At 38.2% G+C, this 23577-nt stretch overlaps 1 protein-coding gene across 2 annotated transcripts in view; it reads right to left on the reverse strand.

Moving 5' to 3' along the window:
- RPRD1A (regulation of nuclear pre-mRNA domain containing 1A) overlaps positions 1–21767 on the reverse strand; it is a 39856-nt gene extending 18089 nt beyond the window's left edge. For both annotated transcript variants that reach the window (XM_081098063.1, XM_081098064.1), the window contains exons 1-6: positions 21471–21767; positions 9105–9234; positions 5262–5368; positions 4727–4824; positions 1490–1616; positions 1188–1363 (exon numbers count right to left, since the gene is read on the reverse strand). In XM_081098063.1, coding sequence (XP_080954189.1) covers positions 1188–1363; positions 1490–1616; positions 4727–4824; positions 5262–5368; positions 9105–9234; positions 21471–21621 — 789 coding nt within the window. In that variant the 5' untranslated portion in view covers positions 21622–21767. The remainder of the gene's footprint in view (positions 1–1187; positions 1364–1489; positions 1617–4726; positions 4825–5261; positions 5369–9104; positions 9235–21470) is intronic.
- Positions 21768–23577: the final 1810 nt, after the last annotated feature.

Below are 23577 nucleotides of genomic sequence, written 5' to 3' on the forward strand. Positions count from 1 at the left end.
CAATAAATTCAATTAAAAAAGAAAAGAATAAACTGTGTTTCTTATACTCACAACTATAAACCTACTTTTGCCCACCCTGTATGTGAGTAGAGGAGAAACAAACTGAAAAGGGGCAATGCTAAATGAAGAGCTAAGACATACGGTAAGAGCTCTACTGCTGGTATTTCATCAAGTAGATGCTCCCACAGGATCTATGGCACAAACAGAGTTTGCTGAAACAAGAACTAAACACTATAGAAATGCTTGAATTATATGGTCTTGACCCTGAGAGGAGGGGAGGACGACTAAACACTAATGAAGAAAAGCAACTTAATAGAAGCGACATCATAACTTACTACAAATATGCAGAGAGCAACCTCTACAGAGAGGGACCCAGGTAAATTAGAAAGTCTCCTACGTATTATTAGAATAAGAAATTACTAGAGCAGTATGCAACTTAAACAAGCACTAGTCAAATGAAAGAATCTTTTAAATAAAACCAAATCTGGCTCAACCACTTGACCATTGCTACTCTGATCAAAGGAAATACGAGAGCTTCTTTCTTTTTTTTTTTTAAACTGCTGCACCTCCAGATTTCTCATCAACAGTGTCAATTCTCACTCAATTTAAAGGGTATGTATGAGCTAGGAGTGGGGTGGGAATATGTTATGCATCAGGACCAGGGATAAAACAAAGGCATAACTTAAAAGATTACCTTCCTGAGCAAAACTGACGAATTGTTTGGGAACAGAGAATGGGAACTAGCACATCCACAAAAAATTCTATGCCCCAAAGTCTTTTTATTTAAACCTTTTGTATACCCGAACGTTTCATGTATTCAGAACAGGAATTAAATATTTCCAAACATAATTTACTGTATTTGACACCAGACTGTAAGTAATTGCTATTTTCCCAATATTTGTATTCTTGAAAATAAGGATTTTAACTCGTAAGGTAAATTACTATAACTGGAATCTCATATGAATACATCTTCAATGCAACCAATTCTTTTAATTCAAATCTGTAAATTTTCTTAGGCAGGTTGATTTGATCCAAGTAGAAAGAAACCATTAATGCAAGTAGTAACTTACCTGGGCCACTGTCTAAAAAAGTCTATTTAAAAAAATGTGCAGGAACATCAAGATATAAATTACTACCAAAAAAAGAAATTAATGAAATAAACACTAAAGAAGGAAAAGGTTACGCACTTCCAATTTATGCTCTTTCTCTGCAAGGGCTTCCTTTTGACAACGAAGAAAATCTGCTAACATTCGAGTAAGTTGTTTCCTATCATCTATTTCAGCCGCCAATCTGCCATTGTAATCTGCCAGCAACATACAAGCATCCTCTACCATTTTAGAAAGCCTTTCTCCAGATTCTTTATCTAAGAAAAACACAGAATAATAAAATTACTGCAAAAACAAACAACAACAACAAAAGACACAATGTCATATAATATTCCCTCACCCAAACTCCCTCCAAAATTCAGATCACATTTAGGACATCTTACCTGTTATTTTATCTAGTAGGGATACTTCTTGGACTTCAACAGGCAAAGAAGCTATCCTCTGATGAACTGCTGCATCACCTGTAGCAGCATTTTCTAGATCTTGTAATGCTCTAACGAGATCTAGAGTCTAAAAAGTTATACAACTTTAGAACCAAAATAAAGGAAGCTTAAACAAATACAAAATATGACATTTATTTCATATTTTTAAAAAATTTTATTTCACATTTCTTAATCCTTATGAGCTACTTACTAATTCAAAGTTTCAAATATCAATTGCTCTAGAAGACACTCCATTTCTTTTGTATATTAAGAAAAAAAGCTGTACTAGTTACTGGAAATACATAAATTGGAAACATATAACTGAGATGTGGCCCTTGGCCATGAGAAACTCATACTTCAGTGGTAGAGACAGATAGTGTAAAAATAATTATCTATTAAATTGATGTGGCTGATTTATATACCAAACGCACACAATGGTAAAAGGGAACGCAGACTATAACTTAAACCTGGACAATTTTATGTATGATATAGTCATTATATTATCATTATCCTTGAATAGAATTTTGCAATATGAAAATATATATTGGGGGAAAGGGCTACAAATCACCTATCACAACACAGAAGAGTCTCCCACACTCCATTTCTAAATGATACAATTAAAGCATAGGAAAAATGTAGTTCTGAATATGCTTAAATATGGTGCCTTCAATTATTCCATAGTTTAAGAAGATCATTACAATATTACAAAGTTCCACATATCTGATGACTAGTACTTATATAATGCTTAACCAGTATAGTAATTAGTATAGTAATTATTTTATTAGAAATTTTAGTTGCACTGTTTCATATACCACCTGTAATTAGGAGGGAAGGGAAATCTTTGCTGGTGATTTCACAATTCTATAGTGTTTCCAAAGAAAAATGACTACATTTTCTTTTTACTAGTCTTCATCCCATCCTACCTCCTTTCTTTTCTTAATCTCTAAAACTAGATCCTGGGACACTAATTATACTCATACTTGAAAAATACAGGAAGTTACCAATTTTGTGTATATATAAGATGACACCGACAGATTACTGATTTTTCTGTAGTTATTCCCTTACAAAAAAGCTATCACTGGCATCTAGTACACAGCAAATGATTAAACAGCATAAGAATGAATGGAACCCAATAAGAAATAAGTATACTTTTAATTCATTACTAAGTTTCAAATCCCAACATTAAAAAATTTTTTCATTATAAGATATATCCCTTCAATGAAAGTGAGCTTAAGAGCAATGGCAATTACTAGGAAGCTTATTTCTCATGATGCCCCAATTCATATGTATATATACTAATATACAAAGGGTGAACAAAAGTAGGTTTATAGTTGTGAGTATGCCAAACACAGTTTGTTCTGTTTATTCTTGAATTATTATTTATTAGTGTATTATTTTCCATATGAACAACTGTAAACCTACTTTTGCCCACCCCTGGGTGTGTGTGTGTAATTTTTTATCAGCCTTAGAGAGTTCTAAAATTTTCTGGAGTTCCAAGAAGCCTGGCTTCATGGTTTTGACAACACATGCATGCTTTAACTACAACTTATTCTATCACATCTTCACATTCCCACGAGTTAACTCTAAATTCCCAATGCCGAGTCAAGGATCAGATAATAAAAGCAAAGTTGTCTGAAACAACACTAGCCTAGGACTTTCTAATAGAGGAGAATAAAATGAGTTCAGCTGGATCATACAAAGAAAAATTTTAGTCATTCTTATAAAGAATGAGATAAATAAAATGGTGACTACAACGCTAGTAGTCACCATTTTATCAGATTAGTTATACTGCTTCATTCTCAGTTAAAACCACTGAGAATGAAGTAGTATAACTATAATCTGAAAGTGGTCAATATAAAACGAAAAGCAACAAAATAAAAAACAAAAAACTAAAATCAACAATATTTACATAAGCACTAGAGAAGCAGATGGTTACTCAAAGATACTCCTAAGGAAATACAACTGAGGTTACTCTTTCATCAGGGACTATAGGAGGGTCAGACCCTCTCTCTAGAATTCAGATAAACTACTGTTCATGATATCATAATAACGCTCTTAAAGTGATTCTCTGTCTTATTACCAAATGGAAATATAAACCTTAGTATCTGTCTGTTTCAAATGTTATGTTCTTATTACTTTTCTAGCTCTCATCCTTTGGTGACCACACTGGCTTCAGCATTCCTGTCACTGCATCAATAGGTAGCTTGGCTCAGGCCCTAGTTGAGCACCTTGGCTGGATTCTTTCTGCCTCCCTAGTACTAACTGATATAAACCCACACTTCTAGGAAGGAACCAACCGTACCTTTCTTTCAAGCTCCTGTCAGGAGGAAAGAGCTCTACCAGCCTCTGGTTTTATGCAGAGTTTGGGTCCAGTCCTCCAACTCCCACGGAGCACTGTGTTTCTTGATACCCTCTAGGATATTAATTTCTGGCAACCCATGTCGGCTTCCAGATCACAGCTCAGCAGAAATCAGGCCCTAGCTCACACAGAGTTATGTTTCTGTACCATTTCTAGCCCACCATGATATTTACCTTGTTTTAAGAGTATGGCTATGTCTTCATTTTCTCCTTTTAAATTTTATCTGTCCCTCCTATATGTTTGAAACATAGAAGGAGGAAGCTTTAAGACTCAATGCCCACATAATAGTTAAAAATGTCTTTCTGGAATCATCTAATGGTTAAGGAATGCTATACTATATCAACCTGGAAGGACATGGAATATTAAGTTAATGATTCTAATCCAATTTATCTTATCAAGAAACTACACAGTCCTAGTATAGTCACACAGAACTTGTTCTTCTAACACTGGTTTTACATATTTAAAAGCAAAAATACTTAAAAGGGCAGTGTTATCTCTAGGAATGAAATGCTTAGTGTTCTTAAGTGATACAACAAATAGTCTTATATAGTATTTTATTTATTTAAAAGGAAACTGTTTAAGTAGTATGCATCTTACCAGACCTCATCATACTAAGCAATCAGAAATCCTTTCTATACAAAATATGATTGCCCTAATATACACTGCACAACATATTATATTAAACTTGACAAATGTTAATCAGAAATATAAGGTATTCATGTAGCTTCTTTCTTGTGCCAAGAACTATAATAAAAATCAATTTATAAAAGTGAAACACTGAAATTAATAAAGCTTGGTGGCCACATGAAGTAACTCCCTTAACAGAGAAAAACTTCTACCTGTGGTGGTTCACCTGGAGATCCCAGAGAGGAACAGTTTTCATTTTCATCCACTGTTATCTGTTCATAAGTTCGTTTCCCAGACTTCTTATCACCATCTGAATTGAAAGAAAATTCAAGGTCTAATGAAAGAATACATTTTTGTTATTGTTATTATTTATGCATTCACTGGTTGATTCTTGTATGGGCCCTAACTGGGGACTGTACCCACAACGTTGGCATATTGGGATGACGATCTAATCAACTGAGCTACTCAACCAAGGCTTAATGAAAGAATAGATTTTGCCCAACCGGAGTGGCTCAGTGGTTGAGCGTCAACCTATGAACCAGCAGGTCACAGTTCGATTCCCGGCCAGAGCACATGTCTGGGTTTGTGGACTCAATCCCCAATGTGGGACGTATAGGAGGCAGCCGCTCAATGATCCTCTCATCATTAATGTTTCTCTCTCTCTCCCTTCCTTCTCTGAAATCAATCAGAAGATATTTTAAAAATACATTTTAATGAAGAGATCATGATAAAAGATTATATACTTACACAGAGCTTGCTTAAGTTGTTCTAATACATCATTTTCATAAACAGATCTTTCTTCCCAAATAGAAAGCACTCTTCCAAGGTGCCTCTTACAACTTTCATCAGTTTCACTAAAGAAAAAATAAAAATATCAACAGTTAAAAGCATAGTGGTATTGAAAAGGTAAGGGTGATTTTAAATACAATCAGACACTCATTCCCTGAAAAGAGCTCCAAAATGTTTACTGAGCACCATTATGTTCAGGGGTGCAGTGAGCCAAACAGACATACTTTTTGCTTCCCTTAAAGAGTTTATAGACATATTATTAAACAAACAAACAAAAAATGCAAATGTGTTAATACCAGCTACTAGGGGTTTACAAAGATGTCCCTAACCTAATGGGTGTGAAACATGAGGCTAAGGAAGATTTCTAATGGGTGATTTTGAAATTTATTCAACAAATATTTATTAATCAAAGCACTATCTTTGAAGTAGGCAATACAAAGGAGCATTATGGCAGCTGTTTTTATAAATGCCACAAAAGAGAACAAGGTGTTAAAGAGAGGCATAACAGAGATCTGGCCCAATTCTAGAGAGATCAGGAAGGATATTTGAGGAAGTGATATTTACTTTGAGATCTGAAGACTGGATACACAGGGAAATGGAAAATAGACTTACTCCCAGGGACTTCCTACTGCCTTCATCACTACCAATGTAGGCTGTACCACTATTATCTCTCTCCCAGATTTAAATCTTCTCATTGGTCTCCCAGACTTTATTCTCACTAGTCTCTACCAATGTGAATCAGATTACACTAATTTCCAAGAATAAACTTAAAATCCTTATCCTGTGCTACCAGGTGGACATGTTCTGCTTCCTGTCTACCTCTTAGTCCACATTCCCTAAATATCATCTTCTACAAATCTCCTTGCTTGACTTGCCGGTTTCTCAGTGGTTAGAGCGTCAGCCTGAGGACTGAGGGCTGTGGGTTTGATTCAGGTCAAGGGCATGTACCTCAGTTGCAGGCTAGATTCCCAACCCCAGTTGGGGCATGTGCAAGAGACAACCAATCGATGTGTCTCTCTCACACCAATGTTTCTCTGTCTCTCCCCCTCCTTTTCGCTCTCTCTAAAAATCAATGGGAAAAATATCCTCGGGCCTTAGCCAGTTTGGCTCAGTGGATAGAGTGTCGGCCCGCAGACTGAAGGGTCCCAGGTTCAGTTCCAGTCAAGGGCACATGCCCAGGTTGTGGGCTCGATCCCCAGTAGGGGACGTGCAGGAGGCAGCCAATCAATGATTCTCTCGCATTGATGTTTCTCTCCCTCTCCCTCTCTGAAATCAATAAAAATATATCTCTTAAAAAAATATATCCTCAGGTGAGGATTAACAACAAAAATCCCCTTGCTGCTGATCCTCAAAAATGCCCAGCACACAGCTGTCTCAATGTTTCTGTCAAGTCTTCTCTCTACTTAGAATCCTTCTCTCCTAAAGTCACATGGTGCTCATTGCATCCTTTCCTTTAGTCTCTGTTGAAATGCCACCTCCTGAACATAGTCATATTTTATCTCATGATATAACTGAGCAACGTCATGTATCTCTAGTTCCTTCCCTGCTTTATGTTTCTTCACAGTACTTATCTCTTGACATTATAATATATATTCACTTGTCTATCTAGTTATTACCTGTGTCATCCACTGAAATGTAAGCTCCACTAGAAGACAATTTTGTCTTGTTCACTATTGTATCCTTTGGACCTAGCACATGTAAGCAGTCCATAAATACTTTACTGAATTCTAGGGAGATACAATATATAAAAGCCCTAAGGCAGAAAGAAATAAAAGAGGTTTGGTTAGCTGAAACTGTAGACTATAGAGTATGAGTGTGGAAGGAGTGAAAGAGTCTGAAGAGGTAGACAGGGCCATGAAGGAATTATCTTTTTTTTTTTGCTTTTACTTTTTTATTTACTAATTTTAGAGAGAGTAGAAGAGGTGAAGAGAGGAGGAAAGAGAAAGAGAGAGAGAGAGAATGACAGAGAGAGAGAGAGACAGAGAGAGAGAGACAGAGAGGGAGGAAGGAGGGACAGAGAGAAAGAGAAACATCAGTTTGTTGTTCCACTTCCGTATTTATGCATTCACTGGTTGATTCTTGTACATGCCCTGACCAACTGAGATACCCCATCAAAGCTAAAGAAACATCTTAAGTCTTGCTCAGGACATTATAATTGATCTCTAGTACAAATGAGAATGACTCCAAGGCAAGGGAGTGTTACGATCAGCTCTGCAACTCTGACTACAGTTTCTAAAAGGATTAAACAATAGTGGAGGCTACTGAAATTGTACAGAAATGACATTATGGTAATTGGAATGGGGAGAAATCTAAAGAACTGAGGGAACTCTATGTAGCATATGGAACAGGAGGAGAGGAGGAGAAAACAGAGCATGGTACAAGTCACAGAGTGAAAGATGACACCTAATATCTCACACAGGCATCTCACTGAGAGTGAAACCTAGAGGAGAAGCAATGTATAACACGGAGCAAGGGCATAATGAGTTCACTGTCAGGCCCGGTGAGCTTGAGCTGTTTGGAAGCACACAACCAGAAATCCAATATGCAATTGGACATACAAGTCTAAAAGAAAAAGACATCTGGACTGGAGCAATAAGACTGAGAGTTGTTTGGGTGTGGATAATAACTAGTTACATGCAGTGTATGAAATCGTCCAGAGGGCAAGTAAAGACTATGACCCCAGAAGAGGGCCTAGGACAGAACTCTAAGACTTAAATACCTACATCTAAAAAGATGGTAAAAGCCAAAGCCGGTTTGGCTCAGCGGATAGAGCGTCGGCCTGCGGACTGAAAGGTCCCAGGTTCGATTCCGGTCAAGGGCATGTACCTGGGTTGCAGGCACTTCCCCAGTGGGGGATGTGCAGGAAGCAGCTGATCGATGTTTCTCTCTCATCGATGTTTCTAACTCTCTATCTCTCTCCCTTCCTTTCTGTAAAAAATCAATAAAATATATTTAAAAAAAAAAATAAAAAAAAAAATAAAAAGATGGTAAAAGACAATATCAAAATTAAAGGATAAATAATATTTATTCAAGAAAGTAACATACAGCAGCATTTCACTCTGTAATTTTAAAAGAATGCATCCAATGTGACTAAAACCGTAAAGGCATATGGTGAGTGTATTTTCATCCTTAACTCATTCAACACAAATCATCATTCACCACTGAACTATGTAATTTGGATTGATCTAATAGTCTATCCCAATAATGTTTACCCAGTTATTGACCAAGTATTTGCATATGATGTTTGAAAATAAACATTTTAAAAGGACATAAACCAAAGTAGACTCCTACCCTCAGAATCTTTTTGTAGCAAAAATTTCCAACAGGTTGATGATTATTTTAAATATCCTAGATTTCCAAAGCATTTAACAATATTATGACACATACCCACACACTACAAAACCTTAAAATCATTACAAGTAATAATGAAGAGAAAACATACTAAGTTTATCCAGAAACATTAGCTGGAAAAATGATAGCTTTATAAGTCACAAATTTTCAATTCAACACCTTCATTCATTCTGTACAATGTTCATTCCAATATGGCAGTTGTTTTTGATCTCTTTAAAGAAAGCTGTAATTCAAGTACTCTAAATGCCCACCTTAGCAACAGTTAAAAAAAATTTTCTTCACAGAAATATGTAACACATTTACAAATGCCATTTATAGATGTCTTTTCAAATGAAAACTTCAAAGAAATACATTCCTTAGTTTTTAATTTAATGGCGTAAGGCAAGTTTAGCAAAAGGACATATTATGCATTTAAAACAGATTACCTAGTACTCAAAATAGTGATCATACCTTGAAACATGCTTAAAAGCCTCCACTATAACTGGTGCAAAATCTTTTGTAAACTCCGGCCCCTTCCTTTTGCTGTTCTGAATGACATCATTGGCTAGGTAGAGAAAAGTAAGCTTCCTGTTTGGTTTGGCTGAAAAATAAAAAAATTTTAAAATCTACTTAAATATCCTCACTTAACTTGAACAAACTTTCTCAACACCTGAATTAACCTGTTTGAGAACTACAACCAACCTACTAACCATTATTTATCATGTTAAACCCTAGCTTCTCATTCTACAACCAAACTTATCAAGTTACTATCCTTCAACTCAGCAGGATAACTACTCTATGGTTTCTGGAGATCAATTATGTAGTCAATTAATGTATCTTTCTGTTTCATCGCTGTTTTACTAAGTCAACCAAACTGCTTTTCATTGATGGCTAGTCTTATCACTATTCCCAAAATAATACTTTTATACACTGAAATCCTCGTGTCTGTGCAAAAATGCACCTCTGTGACTGTCTGGTATAAAATTTTATTAAATCTACTAAGCACTATATGAAATCTAGTCTTTTAAAAATAATGCACAATCAAATAAAAAATCAATTACAAGGTTTCATAAACCAGAATCTGGGACATTAAATAAACAATATGAAACAAACTTAATCAGGATTCTAGAAATGCCAACTAATTTCACTAATTCACAATCAGTTCATAATCTAGTTTTGTTTATTCATAATCAGAAAGTGGTAGGGTCAATACTTTTCTTTTTAGAATATATTTTATTGATATATTTTATTTACAGAGAGGAAGGGAGAGGGATAGAGAGTTAGAAACATCGATGAGAAACATCGATAAGCTGCCTCCTGCACACCCCCTACTGGGGATGTGCCCGCAACCAAGATACATGCCCTTGACTGGAATCGAACCTGGGACCCTTGAGTCCGCAGGCCGGCTCTCTATCCACTGAACCAAACCAGTTAGGCATTTAGTTATTTTCTTAAACTGTATAGACCATATGCCTACTCATTTTGATATAATGCAGAATATCATAATCTAACTTAATCACCCATGTTTCCATGGAGATTAAAATTTAAAATCACAGTGGGTTTGATGAATACAACAGAAAGCTAAAATTGTATTGTGCTACCTATAAATTTCAGAACCCTCTCTCCAGGGGAAGCTTTCTACATGGAGAGAGGCAGAAAAAAAATTGAATAAAGTTCCCGGTTGGCGTGGCTCAGTGACTGAGCATCGACCTATGACCAGCAGGTCACGGTTCGATTCCCAGTCAGGGCACATGCCTGGGTTTCAGGCTCCATCCTCAGTAGGGGGAGTGAAGGAGGCAGCCAATCAATGATTCTCTCTCATCATTGGTGTTTCCATATCTCCCTTCCTCTCTGAAATCAATAAAAATATTTTCTTCATTTGAACAAATACACACATGCACACACACACACACGTGCACGCACACACACACACACACACCCCAAAGAGCATTACTGTAGGTCTTACAGAAGAAAATCAGAAAAGCATTATCTTGAAACAAAAATATATTAAAGATTTATTATTAGTTGCTGGATAGCCTCATTTATTCCCCTGGCAAACTGAATCACTACAGCCTAGAAGACATGTTCGGTAGATGGATAGGGGGTTGTAAGGCACAATCTACTTTAACTTAGAAATATTCTTTGCCACAGAAAGTGCATAATCAACAGGTAATTTTTAAAAGGGCTTTATCTATCCCAGACTGGACAAACAGTCCAGTCAAACACAGCTGGCTGCTCCTTAATAGCTGAGGTGGGTGAAAAATGGATAGAGCTGGTGTATTCCTGTATCGCTGCCAGGATGCCTCAGACTTAGCAGCCCATCCATCCCTTGTGCTTTAACCCCTTTAAAGATTTTCTATTGTTCTCCAGATAACATTAACTCATTATTGTGAACCCAAAACCCTAACAGGTCTGTCCTCTACACTACTCTCTTCATGAGCACTACTACCACTCCAATTTCCTCAACTCCTACCCATCCTTCCGACCTGTTAAATGGGTTCCTCTACACACAGGTTAGGCAGCCCTGATATGCTCTCACGTATAACACTTCATACGTTTCCTATGGAGCACTTATAATGACTTTATGTAATCTTGTGCTTCCCAACTAAACTTAGTTCCATGGAAAGCAACACCTGTCAATCTCAACTACCAATCTATGAAAATCAAGCCTAACAGCTGACTCAGAATTTGCTCAGTATTTATTATGTCAATAAACTTTGGCCTAGACCTATGTCTTTACTAGTAATTATTTGAAGAACTTGGCATCCAGTCTTAACCTCACCCTGCATAGCTGAAAAGGAGAGCACTTGTAAAATTACACTGCTCTCAGCAACCTCAATTTCAAATTATGAAAGACAAACTTTCCTACAGGTCCAGCAGCTCTTGGTTATTTTCAATGTCTTCAATAGAAATATTTTCATTTCTTCCCCTCCATTCCAGAGTTCTCACAATCAATAACCTCTTAAAAAATGGGCAAGTTGCCCTAACCGGTTTGGCTCAGTGGATAGAGCATCGGCCTGCGGACTCAAGGGTCCCAGGTTCGATTCCGGTCAAGGGCATGTACCTTGGTTGCGGACACATCCCCAGTGGAGAGTGTGCAGGAGGCAGCTGATCGATGTTTCTCTCTCATCGATGTTTCTAACTCTCTATCCCTCTCCCTTCCTCTCTGTAAAAAAATCAATAAAATATATTTTTAAAAAAAACAGGCGCCGAAACCGGTTTGGCTCAGTGGATAGAGCGTCAGCCTGCGGACTGAAAGGTCCTAGGTTCGATTCCGGTCAAGGGCATGTACCTGGGTTGCGGGCACATCCCCAGTGGGAGATGTGCAGGAGGCAGCTGATCGATGTTTCTCTCTCATCGATGTTTCTAACTCTCTATCTCCCTTCCTCTCTGTAAAAAATCAATAAAAAAATATATTAAAAAAAAAAAACAGGCAAATACTGTGATGGCAAGGTCAAAGAAACACAAATGTAAAGCAATTAAAAACAATAATCATTTTCAACATATTAGATCACTGGTTCTCAACCTTCTGACCCTTTAAATACAGTTCCTCATGTTGTGACCCAACCATAAAATTATTTTCGTTGCTACTTCATAACTGTAATGTTGCTACTGTTATGAATTGTCATGTAAATATCTGATATGCAGGATGGTCTTAGGCAACCCCTGTGAAAGGGTCGTTCGACCGCCAAAGGGGTCACGACCCACAGGTTGAGAACCGTTGTATTAGATGAATCAAAATAAAAGTATGGCACTAAAATTGGCAACAGTATGGGTAAGAGTACCACCATTAGATACCTTCAGATATTGGTAGTTAAAATATAAATTAGTGCAATGTCTTAGAAAAGTAATTCAGTGGCTTGGCCAGTGTGGCTCAGTTGGTTGAGTGTCGTCCTGTCCACCAAAAGGTTGCCAGTTCAATTCCTAGTGGGGTGTGTAAGGGAGGCAGCCAATCAATGTTTCTCTCTCATATTAATGTTTCTCTCCCTCTTCCTCTCTTTAAAAAATCAAAAACACATATATTTTAAAAAGTAACCTGGTAATATCTATGAAAAATGTAAATAGACAAATCCCCTGACCCTGCATATTTCACTTTAGGAATATATACTATTGATAAATTCACCATAACTGCACAAAGAAATCACTAAGGATATTGGTGATAACATCAAAAAAGATGACTAAAAAAATCATGGTATATCCATTACATGTTTTCAGTAGCAGTTATTTTTGTTTATTTGTATGTACTCTATGGTGGAAATGTTAAATCCTGATAGTTTTTACTACAAACTCTCAACCACTTAATTTTAGAGCAGAATATATGTTTTGGGGGATTTTTGTGCTTCACCTGAATTTAGAAGTAATGTCAGAAAATACTAAGCATGTCCTTTTTTTAGAAAGTACAAAGTTTCTTATCATCTTATTACCATGGTAATTCAAGTGAATTAGGAGTATTTAACTGCAATCTTGAATTATAAAGTTGGATGCAGATATCTGTATATGCGCATATCTATATCTATCTATCTATCTATATATCTATATCTATCTATCTATCTATCTATCTATATATATATATATATGTATATATATATATATATCCACTAGAGGCCCGTTGCACGAAATTCGTGCACTGGTGGGGGGGGAGGGGTCTCCTCAGCCCAGCCTGTGCCCTCTTGCAGTCCGGGAGATGTCCGACTGCAGTTGGACACCCTTAGCGCTGCCATGGAGGCAGGAGAGACTCCCACCACCACCGCTGAGCTCACCAACTGTGAGCCCAGCTTTTGGCTGAGCAGCGTTCCCCCTGTGGGAGTGCACTGACCACCAGGGGGCAGCTCCTGCATTGAGCATCTGCCCCCTGGTGGTCATTCCGCTGTTTGGTCAATTTGCATATTAGCCTTTTATTGTATAGGGTGTGTGTGTGTGTGTGTGTGTGTGTAGAGAGAGAGAAGAGAGATCTCAGGCTCTCAAGTGATGTAAAGTAAATGAGCAACCACCTAGTGGATTTTTTTTAATAACTGGCTTAACCCACACTTTCACAACAAACTTAGCCTCACTTCAGCATTTATCGTTGTCCACTCAACAATGCTCCAAAAAAGGGAATGTTAGGAAATAACTGAGAATTACTAAAATATTTTATTTTTGGTTAGAAAAATATTTCTAGGGTATTTGGAAGCTGGATTTTTTTTTTTTTTTGTATTACCTATTCATATCAGCTAAAAAAAAAAAAAAAAAAAATCATTCAAAATATTCAGGTTTGCCCTGACTGGTTTGGCTCAGTGGATAGAGCGTCGGCCTGCGGACTCAAGGGTCCCAGGTTCAATTCCGGTCAAGGGCATGTATCTTGGTTGCGGGCACATACCCAGTAGGGAGTGTGCAGGAGGCAGATGTTTCTCTCTCATCAATATTTCTAACTCTCTATCCCTCTCCCTTCCTCTCTGTAAAAAAATCAATAAAATATATATTTTTTAAAATTTCAGGTTTACATGTTAGGTCTCTTTGTAAGGAGTTGCCATACCTCACAGTTCAAAATGTATTCTATAAATCAGTAACATTATACTGACATGTAATTAGAATTTGCCATGCAGCAAAAATTCAAGAGTAATAACCTACAGTGTCTATTTACCTTTGTATAGGCAATTGCTTAAGTTACTCTGTTTTTAACATTTGTACTTAGACAAAATGCTTATATATGTATAGGAATGTCACAGTGCAAGATGCTGCTAGCCCAGACACAAAATATTAAAGTTATTTTGTGAAGACTGATTATTGTATTAAAACTGTTATGGCCATTATACCTAAAACACACACACACACACACACACACACACACACAAACACGAGGGTGCTAAATAAATAACTCAGTTGACAAAGGGGGAAAAGCATTTATGCTGCTGTGCCTATATGAACCACATTTCAGAATCACCAATGGTTGATGAAAGAAAGTTCTCATACAATTTCAGTACACCTCAGAATCATCTAGAAGGCTTGTGAAAACATAGATTACTGGTTCCTATCCACATAACTTCTGATGTAGATCTGGGGCAGAACCCACGAATTTGCATTTCCAACAAATTATCAGGAAATACTAATGCTGCAGCCTGGGGTTCACACCTTTGAGAATCTCGGTTATAGAAGAATTCTGGATAGTAAACACAGAAAGAATTACTGGACCCCCAAAGAGTTTCAGAATTGGCAGTCTTCATCTCAGGTTCTGCCAGAGAGGTGAGACTTCTACCAGGCCACTGGCTACCTTTCATTTAGTCAGTGAGTAAACCTTAGACATCCTCTGTTTACCCTTCACATCTGCTTATTTCCTATGTCTCCCAATACCATGGCTGTTTTGTCTCTTGTCCTCTTTTTCCCCTTTCTGTAGTCTGCTACGTTTCTACCTTCTACACATACAAGTATGTATTTACAAGCATATACATGTATAAGGTAATATTAATGTACCCCAGACAAGAAATATGGGAAGTAAAATAATACTTTAAAAGGCTTTGACAAAAATATGTCTAAGCCAGGGGTGGGCAAACTTTTTGACTTGAGGGCCACAATGGGTTCTTAAACTGGACCGGAGGGCCGGAACAAAAGCATGGATGGAGTGTTTGTGTGAACTAATATAAATTCAAAGTAAACATCATTACATAAAAGGGTACGGTTTTTTTTTTTTTTTTTAGTTTTATTCATTTCAAACGGGCCGGATCCGGCCTGCGGGCCGTAGTTTGCCCACGGCTGGTCTAAGCCTTTCATCTCAAATGCTTTCAGGAAGGAATAAAAAGTTTTCAATATTTGTGGGCAATATACATGTAATATTTGGTACATGTTAAATAAAAATAAGTATTATGATAAAAAAAAGAATGAGAAATTCATAGTTTGGCAACCCCTGGTTTTTAAAAAAAGGGTCAAACCAACTGTCATCAGTGGCTGCTAAAATCACTGGGTGAAAGGTGATGGGGAACTGTGTAATGGATTCATAATGCACCCATTGATCAATCTTGTCCTTAAATATAAAAAAGTTCACATGATGCATCTGTTAATGTGATGGGACAGAAGTGCAGAATACTTCCAATGAAGTATTCCTTGGGAACGACTTTAGGATAATCTTGTCTGTATCAATAAAGATTATTTTGTTGAGATTTTGATAAGAGTTGCAAATTTTGCAAAATTCTGATTTTTGCTTGAAACCTTGAATTTCATAATGGGCAACAAATACTGTCAGTATTCTTCCTCAACAAAACAGGCTCACTACATTCACTAATGAGAGAAACCTGCCAAATACCCATGTCTGATTAACCAGCTTCTCTGTCAACCATGAAAAAAGCAGCTGGTTTCATTCATAACTCAATCACACAAATATATTTCCTCCAGAATGTTCCATACATAGTACTTTATGTATACTTCCCATTTTGTCACACGGATTATTAAAAAGATATGCACTCACATCTAAAACCATATTTAACTGCAAAAGACTGAAAGCTTTCTCCCTAAGATTCAGGAGGAAGAAAAGGATGTCCACTTTCACCACTTTTATTCAACACTAGAGGCCTGGTACACAAAATTTTTGCACAGGTAGGGGCCCTAGGCCTGGCTGGCAATCAGGGCCTATATGTGGGGTGACCAGTGGGATGACCCGGGGGCCCCCACTGGCACCCACCTTGGCTGGCCTGGGGCCTGTGGGCAGTTCCTGCATTGAACGTCTGCCCCTTGGTGGTCAGTGTACCTCATAGGGACCGGTTGTTCCGCCCGTCAGTCGATTTGCATATTAGGCTTTTATTATATAGGACTAGAGGCCCGTTGCACAAAGAGACTTGTGCAATAGGCCTTCCCTTCCCCTGGCTGCCGGCACCGGTTTGCCTCTGGCACCCGGGACCCAGGCCTTCGCTCCAAGCCGCTCCGGCCGGAGCCTTCTGGCTTTGCTCCACCGCTTCGCGCCTATGTATGCAAATTAGCCGCCATCTTTGTTTGGGTTAATTTGCATACTCTCCTGATTGGCTGGTTAGTGTAGCAGAGGGACGGTCAATTATGTGTTTGTCTATTATTAGGTAAGATAGTGTTGGAAGTTCTAGCCATAGCAACTCAAGAAAAAGAAATAAAAGAGGTAATATTATCTCTGTTTACAGATGACATAATCTTACTTGTAGAAAACCCTACAGATTCCACAAAAAAACTGTTAGAGCTAATAAAATATTCAACAAAAGTTGCAAGATACAAAATCAATGTTCAAAAATCAGTTGCACTTATCAATTACAACTGAACAATCCAAAAGGCAACTAAGAAAACAATTCCTTACAATTATATCAAAACAATAAAATAGTAATAAATTTAATTAAGGAGGTATAAGACTTATACACTGAAAACTACAAAACACTGCTGAAAGAAAGAAGGCATAATTAAATTGAAATACATCCAATGTTCATGAACTGAAAGAGTAAATATTAAGATAACACTACTCAAAACGACTTACAGAGTAAATGCAATCTCTATCAAACTCCCAAGGGCATATTTGCAGAAAAAGAAAAATCCATCCTAAAATTCATATAATCTCATCCCAAATAGCCAAAACTACCTTAAAAACGAAAATTATAATACAGAGACTTACTAGATAGCTACAGTAATTAGAACACAATTGACCCTTGAAAGATGTAGGTTTGAACTGTGTAGGTCCACTATATGCTAATTTTTAAACATAAATACTAAATATATTTTCTCTTTATGATTTTCTTTTTTGAATGTTTTTATTGATTTTAGAGAGAGGAAGGGAGGGGAGAGGGATAGAAACATCAGTGATGAGAATCATTGATCGGCTGCCTCCTGCCTGCCCCCTACTGGGGACTGAGCCAGTAACCCAGGCTTGTGCCCTGACGGGAATGGAAATGGAATCAGACCTCAACCTCCTGGTTCACATGTTGACACTCAACCACTGAGCAACACTGTCCATGATCTTACGTTTTTCTTAATAACATTTCTTTCTCTACCTTACTTTAAGGACACAGTATACAATACATATAATATACAAAATGTGTTCATTGATTGTTCATGCTATCCGTAAGGCTTCCAGTCAACACTAGGCTATTAGTAAAGTTTGGAGGTAGCATTAGTTATTTGCAGATTTTTGACTGCGCTAGGGGTTGGTATCCCTCTAACCTTGCATTGTTCAAGGGTCAATTGTGGTATGAAAGAGGCATATAGCCCATGGAATATAGAGCCCAGAAATAAATCCTCACTATATAGTCACACTAATCATTATGACAATACAAATAAAAATCACAAGCAAATACCATTCCACATTCATTAGGTTGACTTCTTTTCAAAACCCAAAATAAGCATGTGCAGAAATTGGGACCAGGGTGTCATGCAAGCATGTCAAATTCACGGTCCACAGGCAGCATGCTGCCCACAACAAATATTTTTGCAGCCCAGCCAATATAATGGCATGTAAGAAACACTGTAATAAAAATTCCATAACTTAGTTTTTACAATATCCTGTTATACACAATTATTAATAACGAACTACAACATTCGCTAATGACTGATCACTATAATTGTGTTGCATTCATTTCCTTTATGCGCAGGTGCACCATTCTCTCCACTAATACTGTAGCAGCATATATTTCAGCAGCCGACTGCCACCTCATTAGTCTTGGACTGACTTGTTTGGTGTGCACAACAGGAAATATTTCGCTTTCGGAGAACAAGAAAAATAGGTTTATTTGCATTACGCTTATTAATTTGTGCAATTATTCAGTGTCTGGTAAGTTAATGTTTGAGAAAAATATTAATTTTTACTAAAATGTTCTATTATGTTAATGATTAGTCATTTATTTCAGCCCTTTGTTTTCAGCATGTTTCTATTGAAATAAACCTATGTTTCTATGAAAATTGAAGCTTTTGGTTTTTTTTGCAGCCCACATAAGTTATACCTTGTTTATTTGGCCCATGTTAGCCTTTGAGTTTGACATGCTTGGTGTAGTGTAAGTGGCAATCTAAAACGGGACAGCCGCTGTGAACAGTATAAAAATTAAACATAGAATTACCACTATTACCAATCTTATTATCATCACCAACACCATTCACTTCCTAAAGCATCTATTATATGCCTTAAAATTTCTAATTATGAATCATTTAAACATGGAAACATCCCCAAACACAGATAATAAACAACACATCTATCATTTCTGATATTTGTATCAATATTTAAAATATTGATAACAAATCCATTTTCATTTCCTCTCTCCTTTATGATAACTAACCACCATGGACAAATAAAAAGGGTTCTATGTAAAGTAACCTCACAAATTGATCTGATCAGAAATTCCTAACTGGGAGGTGATGGTGTATAGTCATGCCCTAGGCCTATAACTTCTTTAGTGAAAGGTTTTAAGCCAGCCCTGTCCATTGTTCTTATGCATCTAGGTTAGCACACCTTTGATATACCAGAATACCTCTTGAAGGGGACATTAATCCTCAAGAGAACTCATAATCTTGTTAACTATCCTTTAATCAAATCCCTACCTTGCTTTCCCCTCCTGAATTTCAAATGCACAAAAGCTGCAAAACTGTTATTCTCCAGAGCATTTGAGATCTCACTCTCTGGCATATGTCATCAGTTTGGCTCAAATAAACTCTTGTAAAAATTCTCTACAATTTGGATGTTTCTTATGTCAACACCACTATCATAGAATAGGGTGTTAATCCTTACTATGCATGTAACTGAAACTACAGATATCTATAAACTAGAGTATTGCTTTGCATGTTTTCAAACTACTAAATGGCACACTGGTCTGTACCTTGCTTTTCAGCTCAACATTTTGCTTGTTTATTGTTTTTAATATATTTTATTGATTTTTTACAGAGAGGAAAGGAGAGGGATAGAGAGTTAGAAACATCGATGAGAGAGAAACATCGATCAGCTGCCTCCTGCACGCCCCCTACTGGGGATGTGCCCGCAACCAAAGTACATGCACTTGACCAGAATCGAACCTGGGACCTTTCAGTCCGCAGGCTGACGCTCTATCCACTGAGCCAAACCGGTTAGGGCTTGTTGTTATTTTTAATCTGTCATGTTTTATGTAGCTCTAGTTCATTCATGAAAGCTAGACAGTACATTATATAAATATCACAGTATATTTGTCCATACTCTAATGAGATGTTTAAAACTGTTTCTAATTTTATTAGTAACAGGCTACAATAAACATAGCTCCTTGAGCACAGATACTAGTTTCTAGGATATATTTCTAGAAAGAAAACTGCTGGGTTAAAGTATATATACCTTCAACTTTATTCGAGGTTGCTAAGCTGATCTCCTTTTTACATTCCAACCGGCAGTGTGAGAAAGTTCGTTTCTCCTTATCCTCACCAATTCCTGGTATTGTCTTTCTTTTTAATTTTGCAAAATAAAGAATATAAAGTGGAGTCTCACTGTTTTCTTTTTCCCTGACTAGTAAGATTACGTATCATTTATTGGCCTTTCAAGTTTTCTCTCATGTTTAACAGTATCACCGTTTTTCTACTAATTTGTGGTAGTTCTTGAAAATAGTCTGTTATCAATCCCCTATTGACTGTAAGTGTTTTTAAATGCTCTATCCCGCCAAAAAGGATAAACCTGTTGCTGATTTTGAAATCTAGTAAGGTGTAGAAGCAAAGACAATTCCTGCCATCTCAAAGTTCACAGCTATTTTCCAGACCTTTATATACGGACTTCTCAAACCTTTCTGGCCACTCACAGAAGATAAATTCCTCCTTAGAGCCAAATACACATACACTTATATGTGAGCTGAAAAATGGAGCTATAAATCAATTCCTTCTACTGAATTAACACACAAGAAAAAAATAGTTTGTCTCCACTCTAAATTGCCAAGGCTACACTGGCTCTCATATTAATTAATACATCATATAGCTTTCACATGGGTCAGTAAACAGGCATCTATTTTGATTAATAACAGTTTATTAAAACGCTAATAAATAACCATCTTTTCGCTATATCAGAATGTCTGAAACAATGAAGAGTGCCCACTTTCTCTACCCAATGAATTAAGAATTGAGGTACAAATCCAGACTAAGCAAATGTATTTTTTAAATTTTCAGTCGCACTAACATACAATCAGTTCTTACAGATAAAGTTGCTCTGCAGAAGTGAAATGATTCCGGGTATTTCAGTGAGAGCAAATTACTACTCAAAAAAATTAACTTCATTTACAGAGGCAGTATCGAAGGTTCTGAAAAATAAAGACGGTGCCCCTAGCGTAGACGCACATAATCAGCAAGAAATGACCTTAGATCACTAATCCAACCACCTCACATTCAGATGAGGCAACTTCAATACCGAAATTAATAAATTTGCCCAATCAACGTCCTCTAAAACCTATAAATCCAGGATTTTCCCCATTGCATCCCACATCTTATTGTAGACTTCCCAGTTCTAAAACTCGAATTCCTTTATTAATTTTACAAGACTGAGCTGATGTGTAACAGACATGACGGCAGTCACTCCCAACCTCACACCAATCTTTTCCTTTCCACTTCCCTACCTTTCTCCTACCCAGCCTCCATGATTGATGTGCAGAATGGAAAAAATACCCGACTGCCTGAATTTCTGGCCCCAATTAGGTGCGGAGTCCTGAGCCCCTAGTTCCTGTTTCTGTGTTAAATCAACAGAAGGTCTTTTTTAATCCTCCGCCCCTTTATTCAGCAATTACCTACAAAGCGCCGACTTTGCGGGCAGCGCGGTGCACGCTGCTCTCCAGCCCCTGGGACGCGGGAGCCACGGAGCCAGGGCGCCGGGTCGGGAGCGCCAGGCAGCGTGGCGCTGGGGTCGCTGGGGGAATGGGGCTCCCGAGGACTCACCTTTCCGCAGCTCCCGCTCCCACACGGTGACGATGGGGCGCGAGTGCTTGCGGTGGTGGATGAGCCACAGGGACAAGGTCTGCACGCTCTGCTGCGAGTTGCTCAACTCCGACAGCTTCTTCTCCAGCGCCGCCTCGGAGAAGGCGGACATCCCTCCGACACCGCGCTCACGCCGGCGCACGCGGTGGGGCTTAGGGGAGGAGAGCTTCGCCGCACTCGCTGCAGCCTCGCCCCCTCACCCCACCCTTCCCCACGCCCAAGCCTCCGCCGGCCTTCACCCAGGACCCACCGCGAACCAGCAAGATGGCGTCCGGTCGGATGTGACGTCACGGACGCCCCGGAAGAGGCGGGACCTCAGAGGCACAGGTGGGGCGAAGGCTGTGCAGGGGAGGGCGGGGACGGGGCGGGACGGGGCGGGGCGTGCCACCGGGTCTGAACCGGCGGGTGGGCGGGGTTTGCCCGGCCTAGTGTCCTCGGGGAAAATTCTCAGAGCCAAGAAAGGAGTGATTAAAAATCTCTACGTGGGCGTGTAAATTGGTACATTCATTTTGGAAGACTATTTCATATGATATATTTTAAAGTGCACCTTTCCTCTGACCCTGCAATTTCACTAATTGCTGTCAATGTCAGGGAAACACCAGCACGTTTGCGCACGGAGCTCTGTATTAGTTGTCCTGTCCAGCTCAATACAGTGAAGAGTTGGGACATTCACAGCAAGTAAATGGCCGACTTAACTAATTACAGTATACATGCAACAGCTGAAAAGATAAGTAAATCCAATGCTGGATAGGGTTTTGTTTTCTTTTCTTTTCTTTTCTTTTCTTTTCTTGGATAGGTTTTTTTTAAGTTGTAGACGGAAAGTATAGTATAACATTTGTTTTATAAAAGTATAAAAGTATCCTATATAATAAAAGGCTAATATGCAAATTGTCCCCTCAACCAGGGGTTCCACAGGGAGTTCGACCAGGGGGCAGGGCTGGCTGGCCAACTGCCCTCGGCCCCTCCCCTTGGCCCACCCCACCTGATTGACCCCCTCCACCCCAATCAGGGCTGGCCAGCTGGACCCCACTCGTGCAGGAATTCATGCACCGGGCCTCTAGTATTCTATAAAATTTTATGAATTCTTAAGTGTGTAAATGCATGGCAAAGGGTCTAGAATACACACTATATCAACAGTGGTGTCAGAGAGAATTGCAACCCTTAAACTGTGTCTATACTATTCCCATATATTTTTTTTATTCCCATATTTTTACAAGAACATATATGTATCACTTATATAATTAAACATTGATTTCAGAAATCTCATCATTAATCCAGCACATTTTGACATAGTACTTCTGTTAACTATGGTAGTTCACAAAGGAAATAGATACTATCATACTCTAAATATTAATACAGAAATCTTTAAGAAAGACACATTATAAAAAAAAAAAAAAAAAGCCGGAACCGGTTTGGCTCAGTGGATAGAGCGTCGGCCTGCGGACTGAGAGGTCCCAGGTTCGATTCCGGTCAAGGGCATGTACCTGGGTTGCGGGCACATCCCCAGTAGGAGATGTGCAGGAGGCAGCTGATCGATGTTTCTCTCTCATCGATGTTTCTAACTCTCTATCTCTCTCCCTTTCTCTCTGTAAAAAATCAATAAAATATATTTTAAAAAAAAAGAAAGACACATAAGAAACCACAGGAATTCCTAAACCATCTTTTGAAAAGCACTGTTCAAGAACTTTGCACCAAATAGGCATCAAATATGTTTATTTATTTGCGTGTTTGATTATAAGTATAGTTTATCTTTTCCATTTCTTCTTATTTTAAAATTAAATATGTTTTTATTTATTTTAAAAAGAGAGAGAGAAACATCGATTGGCTGCATCCTGCATGCCCCCTACTGGGGATCAAACCCACAACCCTGGCATGTGCCCCAACCAGGAATGTACCATCCTTTTGGTACATGGGACATGATCAACCAACTGACCCACAGGGGCCAATGCATATTCCCATATCTAATGTTACTACAACTTGAGGTTCAGAGATACCTCAAGTAACTTTCCCTTCTCTTTCTCTCACTCCAATATCTATTTCTGTCTCTACATTCCTCCCATTATACATT

The sequence above is a fragment of the Myotis nattereri genome (genome assembly GCF_964212035.1).
Source record: "Myotis nattereri genome assembly, chromosome: 8".
Classification (NCBI taxonomy): Eukaryota; Metazoa; Chordata; class Mammalia; order Chiroptera; family Vespertilionidae; genus Myotis; species Myotis nattereri.